Raw genomic sequence first — 13,835 nt, 5'->3', positions numbered from 1 at the left:
GGGAACAGAGCATGGAAGCTCAACCCTATAGGGGCCTGTGGTCACCGCCAGGGGGCGCCCGGATGCCTGAAGAGCCCTGGATGTCAGCTCTTCTGCCACACCGGGAGATGCTGGCAGAAGAAAAACCAGGAACACCCAGAGTGCTTCCGGGTGCTTAGCGGAAGTTCATCAGGAGGCAGCTGGAGCTTGTCTGGGTGAACATAAAAGGAGCCGCCTCCCTCCATTCGATAGCTGGACTCAGGTGGAAGAGGACAGAGCTTGGAGGAGAGGAGTGGAGGCGGTCAGAAAGAGAGACATTATTGTGAAAGGCCTGGACTGAGGGTGATTGGTGCAGGGGCACTGGGTTGTGCGTACACTTGTATATAAATAATGTATAATAAACGCGTGTTTGGGTGTAAACCATTGGTGTCTGCCTGTCTGTGTCCGGGCTGCTTTCCACAATGTATACAATGAAATCCAAGCTAGAAGACTTTTTAGTTTCACCTTACTAAGATAGATAGATAGATAGATAGATAGATAGATAGATAGATAGATAGATAGATAGATAGATAGATAGATAGATAGATAGATAGATAGATAGATAGATAGATAGATAGATAGATAGATAGATAGATAGATAGATAGATAGATAAGCGAGTGGGGAAGCACAGGGGGGAAGGATAAAGAGGATGCACAATTACTAACCCAGTTTCCGTTTCCCTTCTTAGAGTGGAGGAGAACACCTTTGAAGACAAGTGATGTCACCTCCACCTTGACTCTACAGACCACACTTCTTCCATCTCCTCCTGCATATAATCCTACATACACAGCACAGTCAGCACTCATTTTGGGACCTGCTTCTGAAGGAGATGGAGCTTAGTAACAAGAATCATTTGTTTTTGCTCACAAAGACTTTATGGTGATGGGTGACTTGTGTCAGAAGTCCTACATCATATTTGTTTGTCCTTTTCAATATTAAATGGGGAATCCTCTGGGATCTTACTTTATCTCTCTTTTTGAATCTCTTTTTCCATACAGTATATGTTTGGGTGTGTAACATGTTGTATTCATTGTATTTTTTGCCAGTGGTTGCTATTGCACTACGGTTGCTAGACGTGCAAATAAAAATTTCATTATACCATGTATACGCGACAACAAACTTGAACTGGATCTGCTTTTAGGATGCTCCTTATGCTTCTATTTTTAGGATACCTCACTCATTAAATAACTTTTATTAAAGTCTATCAAAATTGAAAGTACACTGGTTAATCAAAATCCTGTTTAGAATTATGGCACCTCACTACAATTGGTACTTTACACCAGTACATTTGCGGGCTAATAACTGGCAGCACCAAGGTATCTTGTAAATCAACGGTAAAGCATTTGTATTGCTATAATGGATAAGTTATAAAGAACAGTCAAATTATTCTACAACGTTGTATTACCAGTAACGGCGCACTGCACGATAACATGCAGTGAATACACTTGACTTGAGCATTCATAGTTTTCATCCTCTTTCTCTGTACATTTAGCATTTGTTTGCTCAGAGGTTGATGCTCTTGCTGCTTCCTGAGCAGCTCTTCTTTACTCCACCTTAGCGGTCCGCTGTTTCTCTTCTTTTGTCGGCATCTTTTCGCGTTAAAACTGATTAAGTTAGTTTTTGTGTTGCAATTACTTAGTATGTTTTCTTTAATCTTTCACTTAATCTGGCACTTAAGTCTTCAATCTGCCTCAAGAATGATTAGCGAAGGTGGTAGGGAATGAGAACAGCGCCTGTACACATGCGCTGCACGGCTGCCCTGCTGCACGCTGCTGAGAGTTGATTCTACAATAAAATAAAGTAAAAATAAAAAGAGTAATAAAATCATCACCCTGAAAGCGGATAGTAGACGTCATGTGATATATGTGTACCAAATTTCAAGTCAATAGGTGAAATGGTTTGCGAGCTACAGGTGATTTAAAATCCCGGACAGACAAACGAACAGCCACGGTAGCGTATTTTAGAAGAAGATTACTTGAATTCATTAAAAAGTATTCTTGTAATATGATAATTTTAGTACAGAGAACATGCAATTCCATATTTATAAATAAAACAAAACATTTGTAACACATTACTTACAGTATGTTAAACAATTGATTTTTAAATGGAGGCTTGAAAATATTAATACCACAGAGATAAAAAAGTTATTCCAATAATAATAAATTCCAAACATAATAAAGTCTAAAACTGTTGATCTTCCTCTTCTTCAGTGGCTTAAGAAATAACCCCATATCTATTCTGCCAGCCCTGCCAGCACTATTCGATCTCATACTTAAAGTGAACGTATAATAAGAAAACACTTTGATGAGATTATGCCGCTCAGGCCAGCACTGCCTGTCGATTCCTATTCACCTAGTGCTTCTAAAACAGTATTGAGCTGACTTAATGGTCCCCAGGGCATTACTCTGCAAGGTAACTGACTTGATGTATTTACAGTTACTTGTGAGGAAAAAAACTGAATTCTTCTACTTGTGAAAAAGTTTTCTTTTATTTCAGCTTCCAGGAGAGAATTAATTTAAACCAAACTTTGATCAACAGCTTTAATCCCTTCCTAATTCTGAATACTTCTGGCATGTCTCCAATTAGCCTCTACCTGCTCAGGCTAAACAGATTCACTATTAGTTAAATCCACTTCATATAAAATATTAATTAAAGCCTTTTCTAAATAATTAGATACACAATTCCTAAGGTAACTGATGGCATAAAATTTGTTAATAATAAATAAGTCTCATTTTTTTGGCATGCTGTGGACATCACAGGAAAGTATGCCCACAGGTCATTTACATAAAAATAGCTACTGTTCACAGTATTTTTAAAATACAGGAACAAAAGACAACATAGAGGGTTACTTCAAAATAAGGAAATAAAAAGCCTTATTGAAATAACTGGATATATTAACTCATCTGTGGTGGGTTGGCACCCTGCCCAGGATTGGTTCCCTGCCTTGTGCCCTGTGTTGGCTGGGATTGGCTCCAGCAGACCCCCGTGACCCTGTGTTCGGATTCAGCGGGTTGGAAAATGGATGGATATTAACTCATTAACGATCATCTGCCTCCATTCCAAATCTATCCTGCCTCCTTCTTTACCTCTGTTCATGTCTCCTTTCCCATCTCCTTTTTGTTCTCCCAGATGTCTTGGCCGGGTGCACGTCCCGCAGTCACCAATTTCAAGGTTTGAACGAAGCACTTAACTGAGCCACTCGCATCTGCATGTAAATGCGTGATCAGCCAAGCACCTCATTCAACCTCAGAGCGGCACATTCATATTTTCACATGCACCTACGCCTGCCTGGAGTCTGCTCGTTATGGATTAATTAATTTATTTAAAATGCACCATGCCTTAAACAACAAAAGACACAGAAGGAACAATAACCATAAATAAAATACAATGAATTTCCACAATCTAAAAATAAGCAATATATAATTACGCTCTTGGGAAACACATTGGCTGTGTCATGAAACAGCTGCATGGGTCTGGCTTACTCATACCATATCCGGCACCGCCGAGAGTGGCAGCCTTTTCAGCATTGTGAATTTCCCCTTGGGATTAATAAAGTATCTATCTATCTATCTATCTATCTATCTATCTATCTATCTATCTATCTATCTATCTATCTATCTATCTATCTATCTATCTATCTATCTATCTATCTATCTATCTATCTATCTATCTATCTATCTATCTATCTATCTATCTATCTATCTATCTATCTATCCCACTGTTTGAAGCTGGGTGCAGCTGAAATGTTTTTTTGTTTCCGTTCTTTGTGCAGATGCTTCACACTTTTTTCTTCCATCAAGAAAACAGAAATGTCTTGTTAATAGTAATACAGTTGACTACACTTAAGTGCACGTCAGTTAAGCGCACACTCCGCTTAGCTGCACGTGACTTGCATGGTCACCATTTGTATAAAGTCAAGTAAACGGGCAATAGCTTTGGATAAGCACACTAGTGATAAATCCACTTAAGCAAATATACATGATTGATCCCATTGCTTTTCTCTCCAGCCAAATTCAACTGCACGGTCACTTCCGGAATTGATATTGCAAGACTGGCAGAACAACGGCAATCCGGACAGAAAATGAAAAAGAATAGGGAAGGCTGAAGACGTACAGGTAGAGTAAATGTATATCTGCGCAGTTAATGTGTATGTATGTATTATAAATGTATCCATTATATTCTTCATCCTGGTCTATTTTAATGAATATTTTATTGTGTTTGACTAGGCTAGTAGTAGGAGGGGTAAACTGAATGGTCAACTTTCAGGACTGACATCTTGCACTCATTTTAAGCGCACGCTCCACTTAAGCACAGGTGGTGATGTTGTCTGGACACCGTGCACTTAAATGGAGTCGACTGTACACCTTTTTTTAATTATTACTATTTCATCCCTCTTCATGTGGTTTGTGTTTTGACTTGTAGCTGTGGCACATGGCTAATTATGCATACATTCACCTGGCATACAAAATAGCAATGAGGCACTGCACGATGGCAAGTGAGTGAGCACACAGGAATCAGTGCTATATATCCGGTTGCAGTACTCATAATATTCTCATTATGGTCAGCTAATGTACCCCTCAAATGAAAATACTTCTTTTTTTTTTTATTTAATGCATGCAGGATACAAAGCCGGCTGCAGTACTAATCAGGTCATGACATCATGCTCACGCAAAGCAGATCTGGAAGGGACAGTACAGTACACCTATGTGAAAGATCTGCACATAGATGCTACATTTCTGTGATGTCATGTTGACATTACAAAGCATCATGGAGTGCTGGGAAAAAAATGCTTGTCTAAGCCCGCTGAACAGTGAGTTTACCTGAAAATATTTGGTGAACATGGTCAACAGTGAACACAGCACATTCACTGCAAAGAACACTTTCACAAATTTCACTAATCAACAATACTATATAATTAAATAGATATTACATTACCTGACATGTTCAGGGTACTGATACAATGCAGTTTTGAACAGTTGTGTTCAATCAGTGTTTGCTGACACCCAGGACTATTTTTGAATGTAGGACCCTGCCCAAACTCCCCCTCCACTCTTTGATCTCATATTAGAGATAATATTTTATATATTTTGCGATGCTGGACACTTAAAGGGTGAAGACCCTTCCCGCTCTGATTTCACGCTAACTTAGGGTCCTGGCACTTATGTCTATCCACTTAAGTCACTGAGCACATGAATACTATTGAGTTACCCTAAATTTCACATTTCTGTTGAATACATCACTACAGAGACTATGTAGTTGTAGAAGGTGCCTGTAGGCTTAAAAGAGAGAGAGCCTGCTGCTGGACAAATTAACATGCGTGCCACCACAGTTATCCATCAGAAGACCGTTTTCTCAATCCAGTAAAGGAAGTTCTCTTTAGCTTAACTATTATAGCTGGAATTCCCGACCAGCCTCTCTTTGTGAACACATAAAATGGAAAGTTGGGATGTCCTAGATGATTTTTTTGATGGTGACACATCAAGAACCACAACACTATAATAGCTATGACATTTGTCCGTGAACCTCTTTAAACCAACAACTAATTGTGGCATGACAATTACTTAGCCACCTCATTTCCCTACCTTTTCTTCTCCAGCTGTCTTTTGTTGTTTCTACTTTCCTGTTTAATTGCTGCTTTCGTGTGAAAAAGTGATTCCTTTTTGAAACAAATCCTCAACTTTTTGAAGTCCATTTTGAGTAAGCCCAAGCAATAACTATAACTGGTGCTGGGTGGTATGACCAAAATTCTATATCACAGTATTTTTCAAAATTATACCGGTTTCACAGTATTCAACGGTATTTTTTTCCCATACATGAGTGGATGTTAACCACATTTTCCACTGCAATTACTGCAGTAGATTGGCTAAGAATAACCTATTCCAGTGTCATGAGTTTAGTTTACGTCAACATTAAAGTGGAAATGTTGAGAATAAAGTCAACTTGTTGTCACAATATTACACAGTGCCCAGGTACATTATTACACAGTATTGAAAAGTATTATCCAGTATTGCAGTGTTATCCAGTAGTATAGAAACAGTATTCACACATTTGAACATAATGGTCCACATCGGACCTTTTAAAACCAAACTATCTCCAGACAACAGATACGGCTCCTTTTTTCGGCAAAAGTTCTTCTGTGTCATCATGTTCAACTTTATCGTCTGCTACAGCTTCAGTTTTGGAATGTTCTCTGTCCATTTGCACCATTCAATACCTCCACTAATGCATGTACTCCATTGCATGTGTGTTTAGCAGTGCACCAGTAAAAAGGTCCCCCTTAAACAGTTTCCCATTGTGCCATGTTCCGAACATTGTTTAGGCTATTTAAACCGGTGTTGTGGTATAAGAAAAATCCATATCATAACAAAAATAAAAAATGGTTTTTGGTATGAACCGGTATACTAACTAGCACTAACTATAACTATAAATTAAAACTTAACTTCCTCCAACCCAGGTGATCAAATGCAGGGACATGTAGGGCCAGATCCTATCCTAACAGCACTGGGTTATCAACACTTGACAGAGTGTCTGTCCATTTCAGGGCTCACTGATTCACATGGGGCCAATTAAGAATTGCCAATTAACCAAATCTGCAAGTCTTTCAGGATGTCTACATTTACAGTGTCCATTTTATTAATCCATTATGATAATTGATTACAGTTCTGCAAATTTCCAGCAAAATATTGTGGTCTCTAAGCTGTCACACACGTCCACATGAGAGACAGTTTAAGGATTCAGGTGATGGTAATTCTCCACCAATCCAGTGGGTGGCATTATGGGATAACGTTCTCTCTTCTCCTCCCTCTGCACACCATAAGATTGATAGTTCTCCTCAACCAATGTCACTTCTGACTGCTGCATGACTGGAAGACTCACCATCTTTTGCAGTCACAATTGGATTTTAGTCAGAGAAGACCTGATTTTATGTTTTCATTCACTTTATTTGGAATTTTAATCATTTTCAATTGACTATATGCACACAGTAGTGCTGACACACATCCGGCGAAGTCTCAGCCCACTCAATCACTTCCTTTGCCAACACTGCAGTTGTGATTTGCGTTTAGTGGTGAGAGTGTCCAAGAAAAAGAAGTTTAAGTTTCAGTGTGCAGACAGCTTTACAGTCTAACGTTGTGTACATTTATGGCGAGATTTCAGTAAGTACAACAAGGTACTTAGTTTTCATACATTTCCCTCTGATGCAGAAACATGATCTAAATGGATCTTCGCTATCTGGAGAGACAGGTTTAAGGTTAGTCCCCATACCTGAGTTTGTAGCTGGTATTTTAGAAAAGAGGGTTTTCACAAGCCCGGGTCTCAGACAAGGCGGCAACTGTTGAAGAAGGGAGTGGTTCCTGCATTGCTTGAGTGGAAAAATTTGTCTATTCCACTTTCAAGATCAGGGATTTGGGAGAGGAGAAAGTGGCCAATGGAAGATGACAAACCGGGCGAGGAGGAGGATGATTAAATCCTCAAGGACCGCGACTATGCTTTGGCTCTGGATCCAGCAGATGTTGACCTAGCACTTGATGAAAGCACATCTCACAGACAAGAGATTCTCTAGCTGGGGAAACAAATAGAGACCCTTACAATGAAGCAGCAGTTTGGTATTCACCATTTTGCTGGCTCAGACAGACATTCACTTTTTTACAAGGTAAGATGTCCAGCAGACTCATGTTATTATGTATTAAGCTTACATACCTGTCCCTGAATAAGGTTTAATGACTAATTGCAATTCTGTGTTAACTTTTGGCTAGTACACAATCATGTTAAAACATCTGGATCTTACCTTTTTGGAGCCCAGACATTTGGATGATCTATTATATAACAGAACTAATTTGTCTGTGCCTCTTCTCTCCTATGTCCTTCTTGACTGTTCTTTTTTACAAGGTGCCTTTCAGAGTTCCTGTCCTGTTGAAAACCAGAGTACCTGGGGGAAAAGCCCACGCAGCAATGGAGAATATGTGCACATTCCACAAGATCCATATCTGGAGGTGGGATTCAAAGACTGGATCCTTGAGGCTGCAGCACTGTCTGCTATGCCACAATGCAGCCCAACTAAGTATATAGCACTGAGAGGTGTCACGCATGTGCACATGGGAGGTGGTCAGTGAGCTTCACTAAGGGTAAAACATCAGGTCATGGGTTGACAAAGTGCACTAATGTCTTTTTTCCCTCCTCTGAAGATCACCAGAAGAAAAGACAACCTAAACCCCAACCAGGTTCCACTTCTGTCTCCAGAACACACTCTATCTACTGACCTCATTTCTGCCTGTTCCCTGTTGGACTCTCCTCTTCCTATCTGTCACCTATAAAACCAGCCACGCTTTTCCCAATCAGTCCCATTTTGGACACAGCCTTTTGAGACTACTCAGCATAGAAGCACTATTCGTTACAATATATGGGGTTGGAACCCCACACCTATTTTTTGTCTTTGTGATTCCTTTTACAGAGGTTACACTTAAATTTTGAAGTTTTCACTTGCTACCTGTCACATCACTAATTTCGGAAAAAAAAGGTATGTGAAGACACCTCCTGCTTAAGGTCATCGAGAGCTTCAGTGACTACATTGGGATCTAGAAGCTCAAAGGTTAAGGACCTAAGCAGATCTTTTCATACTTTTGATCCATGACCTTGAATTGGATTATGTAGGTCTAGAAACAGATGGATCGGTGAATAGGATAAGCCTTACAGTCAGTTCTGTTATTATTTTTCTAGGAGTTACGGTGCTCTTTTACTCTTATCCCTATCTGTTCACTTAATCAGTAACCATAAAATGTAATGCTTCAAAGCCCTGGCATAAATTCTCCAGTGTATTATGTATGTATTCTTTTGAAACTATTCCAATGTTTCTCCACTTTTCATGCATGAAAAAAGTTTATCACAGTTTATGCCTTAGAGGATCTACCACATCAGTTGAGACTTTGCTTTTCGGAAATGTAATAATTTGTTTATTCTGATTTGCAATGCTAAAATACCATGAAACATGAAACACATTATGGTACAATTACTAGTTATAAGAGCTCAATAACCTTGAAATTCTATCTCGATTATTATATTATAGTAAGTGAAGATTACCTTCCCCGTTGGTGAAGTTTTGACATATTTAGCTAAAAACAATCATTTGTGACTACTATGAATTCATCTTCTCGTAATCTGCTATTTATTTGGTCTCATATGCTGAAACTGTAAAAGTTGTTTTTTATAGCTCAGCGAGAAAACTTTTTTATTACAATGAAACCTGCAAATGTTAGGTTTACTTAATTCCAGGGAGACTAAAATTGCCTAGGCTGTTCTACCATACAAATGGGAGCTACCGGGGCTCATTGTAGCAAGCCTAGAATTACCTGGATATTTGAAAAATATCAATTTCATTGCTGAGAGCAATGAAATGGGTTTTTCAAGGTGCATATGACATATCTTTATAAATAAAATCATAAGTGTTTTTTCTTTTTGTTTGCTAATCATGTAAAAACAGTTAAACCAATTCTCGTGAAATGTTGCATGTATTTTACCATTGATTCACCTTAAAATATGGGCTATACAGCATATCAAGGATAGGGGTTGTAACCCAAAAAAACAGTGCCCACATGGAGACTACAATTCCCATCAGGCAGCAGGAGTGCACAGGGGTTGATGAGTGGAAAAACGTTATCAGCACAAAAAAGTTTTGTACGAGGCAAAGTGGGATCTCATCTAAGACTACAGGTGCAGCGTTTCTTCTCAACTAATCTGGAAAACAACTTTATTGTCTTGTTGGATTACAGCTTTTGTGTAAGAGTATGTCTCATCTTGTTGTGTTTATCTAAGCTAAATTTCCAAAATGTTTTTCTCAGTTTATTTCTTCCCTTTTCTAAAAAATACACAGATCCAAAGGGGGTGTACTGTGTTGCCAAACCCTTAAGGACCAATGTTCCTTTCTTTCAACCCCGCACCAAAAACTTTTAAAGCTGCAAAACACCCTTTTAGTGAGCTTCTTGTTGCAAAATCAAATGCAAAATTAAGTTTAGCATACATTTTGCAAAACTGCATGTGAAAGGAAACTTAGCTGTTTTGCTTACCATTACCTATTTTTTGTAATGTTATATTATAAGCAGCTTAAGGAAAAGGACGGATGGATGGATTTGTGGTTGAATATTACACGTAATCAATGGAGCAAGATTTGTGTAGCCGGAAAAGAACAGGGGCGGCCTGCTCTGTGGTGGCCAATCATGCAGATAGGAATTGCACTGTGTAGACTTGATTATAACCCTGAAATAAACTGATAACACTGTATTTTTTTAATCAAAGCAAGACCTTACATTTTTTAAATAGCCAACGCTATTGTAAACCTGGCGATTCTTAATAAGTGTACTAGAAATAAGCCACAATGAAACAGAATGAAACACAATTTTTTGTGAAAGCTGATTGCTGTTCTGATTATAATAGAAAGAAAACAACTGAGGAGGCCTTTTTCACTTTTACTGATTCTTGATGTTAGTCATTTATTCAAGTGTAGTTGCAGAAATATTAAATCAACTGTCTCGCATGAACATCAGAGGGTCTCCTCGTGAACTCGATCAAGGTTCATCATAACAGGCTGGGCTGAGAGGGGGCTGTTGCTAACATTCTCTACTCCTTGTCCTCCCACAGCTCTGAGAAACCGCCCATTGAGGGCACTTAGCCCCGCCCCTTCTGGTTCAACCACTATAAGAAAGCCTGGCCTTTTGCATTCAAACCAACGTACCAGATGGTTCTCCAGTAAAACAACCCTCAATTATGCCGCTAAGAGCTGAATACTTTTGTTACAATTTTACCCCAGGGGCTGCTTGAACAAATGTCAAGAGGCGTGCTTTTTATTGGATATTATTCAATTAAACGGGATGACCTGGTTGGTGTCCCAAATTTGTATTTTTTTCATGACTTGTCATTTCTGCACCTGGCCACACAATATTGAATGAATCAACTTTGAATCATCTTTCTATGATTATGAAATACCACCACTGGTGCTGCCTCCTGCAATAACATTGAAACTTTTTTGTGAAGATGTTATCATAATATATGGAATTTAATCACATACAAAAAGAACAAATTCTTGACATTCTTGAGAGCACTGTAGTTGTTATTAGACAGCTAGTGTAGATGAGGGTTAGGGCACTAGCATTTCACCCAGCAATGACAAAAGAGTGACTACTTAAAAAACATAAATATTTGCTTATGTACCTGTTGTGATGTGAAATTGTGCATACAAGTTGACAAATATTTTGTATATCTTTATTTGTAACTTAGATAAAGCAATGTAATATTAGTGTTACATTACTGATAATGACAGCAATGGTTTGATGGTTAAGAACGCCTTCCCCCCTTTTAGGAAAGAGTCTTTGTAATTTTACGACATGGTTGGGGGAAGTGTCTCAAACCAGTATGGCCAATATTTCTCTGCTGAAGTCTCTCAGTCAACCACCATAGGAAAGCCAGACTGCCAAACTGACAAGCTTCACCTTAACATATAGTTTGGAGGGCAGGTGTGAAGATATTGGTCTGAAGTATGGCTGTTTGGAACTGGCTTGTATCAGAAGCCTTTAAGTAACATGACGCCCTATTGGCTCTAAGGGTTGGACAGAAAACCTATAAATTTGCTTGTTTTACCTCACTCTCTCTCTCTTACCAAACTGAAGAAAGACCATCTCATACCATGAACTGAAAAGGACAACACAATGAAGAGCACAGCTCGGCAGCCATATTGAGGCCTGTTCTGAAGAAAGCTGACCACAAATGATGCCTTAACTAGAGACATTTTAAGTAACTAACAAGTCTGTGTGCCACCTGACACTATACATCACCATTTATCAGGTTGTATGGTTGCCAGTATTCACTTGTACTTTGCATATTGTTATTATTTATTAATATTATCAATAATAAATTATTTAAATTGTAACTTAACTCCTTTTTGTCTTTTACTACACCTAATTGCCTAATGTTATAAATGAGAAGGGAAGGTGGGGAGAAGTTATATGGTACAATACCTTATAAACAATGGCAAGTCTGGGAGATTTGAGGCATTCTGACAAAGGCTACATATTAATAATACAAAAGGGGAAAATAGAGGAATACAGGGTAGGATTCAAAAGTAATGAGCCTCATTTTGTTCTGACGCGAACGTACCTCGCCGCGCGCCCCACTTGCCAGCGATGGCGACGGTGGGTGTTGGCTTCACAACGCAACGGAGCTCCTACCGCTCCGAGCTTTCGGAGCGGTAGGATCGGCCTTGACGGGAACCCCTGTGCGGTAGTGCGTTACACGGCGGAATGGAAAGTTCGTTAGAGCAACGGTACGCGTTGAAGACGAAGACCATGCTCATTGCCTTCTTCGGAGTGAAGGGGATCATCCACTATGAGTTTGTCCCGCAAGGACAGACCGTGAATGCTGCTTACTACTTGGAAGTCCTGAAAAGGCTGAAAAGAAGCGTCGCGCGCAAGCGAAGGGACATCAAGGACGTTCCGGTGGTCCCCCAGCCTCCCTACAGTCCGGACGTGTTGGCGTCTGACTTCTTCTTGTTTCCGCGCTTAAAATCAGTGCTGAAAGGAAAATGCTTCGACTCGATCGAGGACATCCAAGCAAATGTCAAGGCAGCCCTTGCAGCCATCCCGGAACAGGCCTACGTGGACGCCTTCGAGTCATGGAAAAGCCGCCTACAAAAGTGTACTGATGCAGGAGGTGCCTTTTTTGAAGACTATTAATTAATTGTACCGATTTGCTCAATAAATTTGTCTTTTTGAACAAAGGCTCATTACTTTTGAATCCTACCCTGTATATTACTCTACCAAGACAAAACAGTACCTTAACCCATTATACCAATGCACTCAGACAGAACCAGGCACATCAGCTACTGTTTCTCATCTGAATGTCTTACCTTGTGTGACTGTTAGAAGACAGGCTTTCCCAAGGCTGAACACTACATCCAGTCACTGCAAAGGCTCCTCCGCAGCTGCCGTCCAACTTAATCAGCAGTGCCTTGGCAGCGTTCTCTGCTGTCTTTCTGCTATCATGAGCCCGCTTCAGCATCTGAGTCACACTTTCATCCCCTGTTTGGTCACCTGGGAGAAAAAAAAAAGTAAATCTAAATATTGATTTTTCATCTACTGTAAATGTACAGACAGGTAGGTGCTTCATAGTATGCCAAGACTTTTGTCATATAGCATCCACTTGCGATAATATTCATGAACTCTTCATGTCATTCAGAAAGGATAAATAAGTAAGCTGTTTATGCAAAACAAATTGGACATCGTTAAAAATAAAATTGTAGTAACCTTCACTTACTGTAGTAGTTATCTGACTATAAAATAGCTGCCAGAGTCAACACAAGGGCAGCGCTAACAAAGAGCACTTGATTGTTTAAAAAGGAATCTGTAAACAGCACAGAAGACAGGATACAGTCGAGCAGAATTTCAATTTGTGTAATCAACAATCTGGGGCTCCACTTCATTGTTTGACTACAAAGCTTCCAGAGTTCATTATGCTACTGCAGTCTTAATACTAATGGCTTTTTTCTTTCCACACAAGGATGTTTATGCTTTTTGGTTTCCACTTGTAAAAATACTGCCTTTGCTCCAATAACATTTCAAGTGAGAGCTGCCTTATACTACATGTCTTCTGATTAATACATTTATACAACAAAAAAGTTATTAGGTGCAGTAGGTTTGCCAAGTGTTCTTACTATGGACACTGCAGGCCGACAGACCCTTTTAGAAAATATGCAATTGAAAACATATGAAAACTCTTTTTGGAAATATGAACTTGACCCAAATTGATGGCTGCAGTGCCTTTGAATATTCATATT

General features: G+C 39.4%; 1 protein-coding gene across 2 annotated transcripts in view; it reads right to left on the bottom strand.

Annotated features, from left to right (window-relative positions):
• mcc (MCC regulator of WNT signaling pathway) overlaps positions 1-13,835 on the bottom strand; it is a 596,286-nt gene that overhangs the window by 29,162 nt on the left and 553,289 nt on the right. For both annotated transcript variants that reach the window (XM_028805279.2, XM_028805281.2), the window contains one exon: positions 12,909-13,092. In XM_028805279.2, coding sequence (XP_028661112.1) covers positions 12,909-13,092 — 184 coding nt within the window. The remainder of the gene's footprint in view (positions 1-12,908; positions 13,093-13,835) is intronic.

This window comes from Erpetoichthys calabaricus, chromosome 7 (genome assembly GCF_900747795.2).
Source record: "Erpetoichthys calabaricus chromosome 7, fErpCal1.3, whole genome shotgun sequence".
In the NCBI taxonomy this organism is placed as follows: Eukaryota; Metazoa; Chordata; class Cladistia; order Polypteriformes; family Polypteridae; genus Erpetoichthys; species Erpetoichthys calabaricus.
Note: the sequence above shows the minus strand (reverse complement) of the source record. Positions and strands in the feature narration are given on the sequence as shown.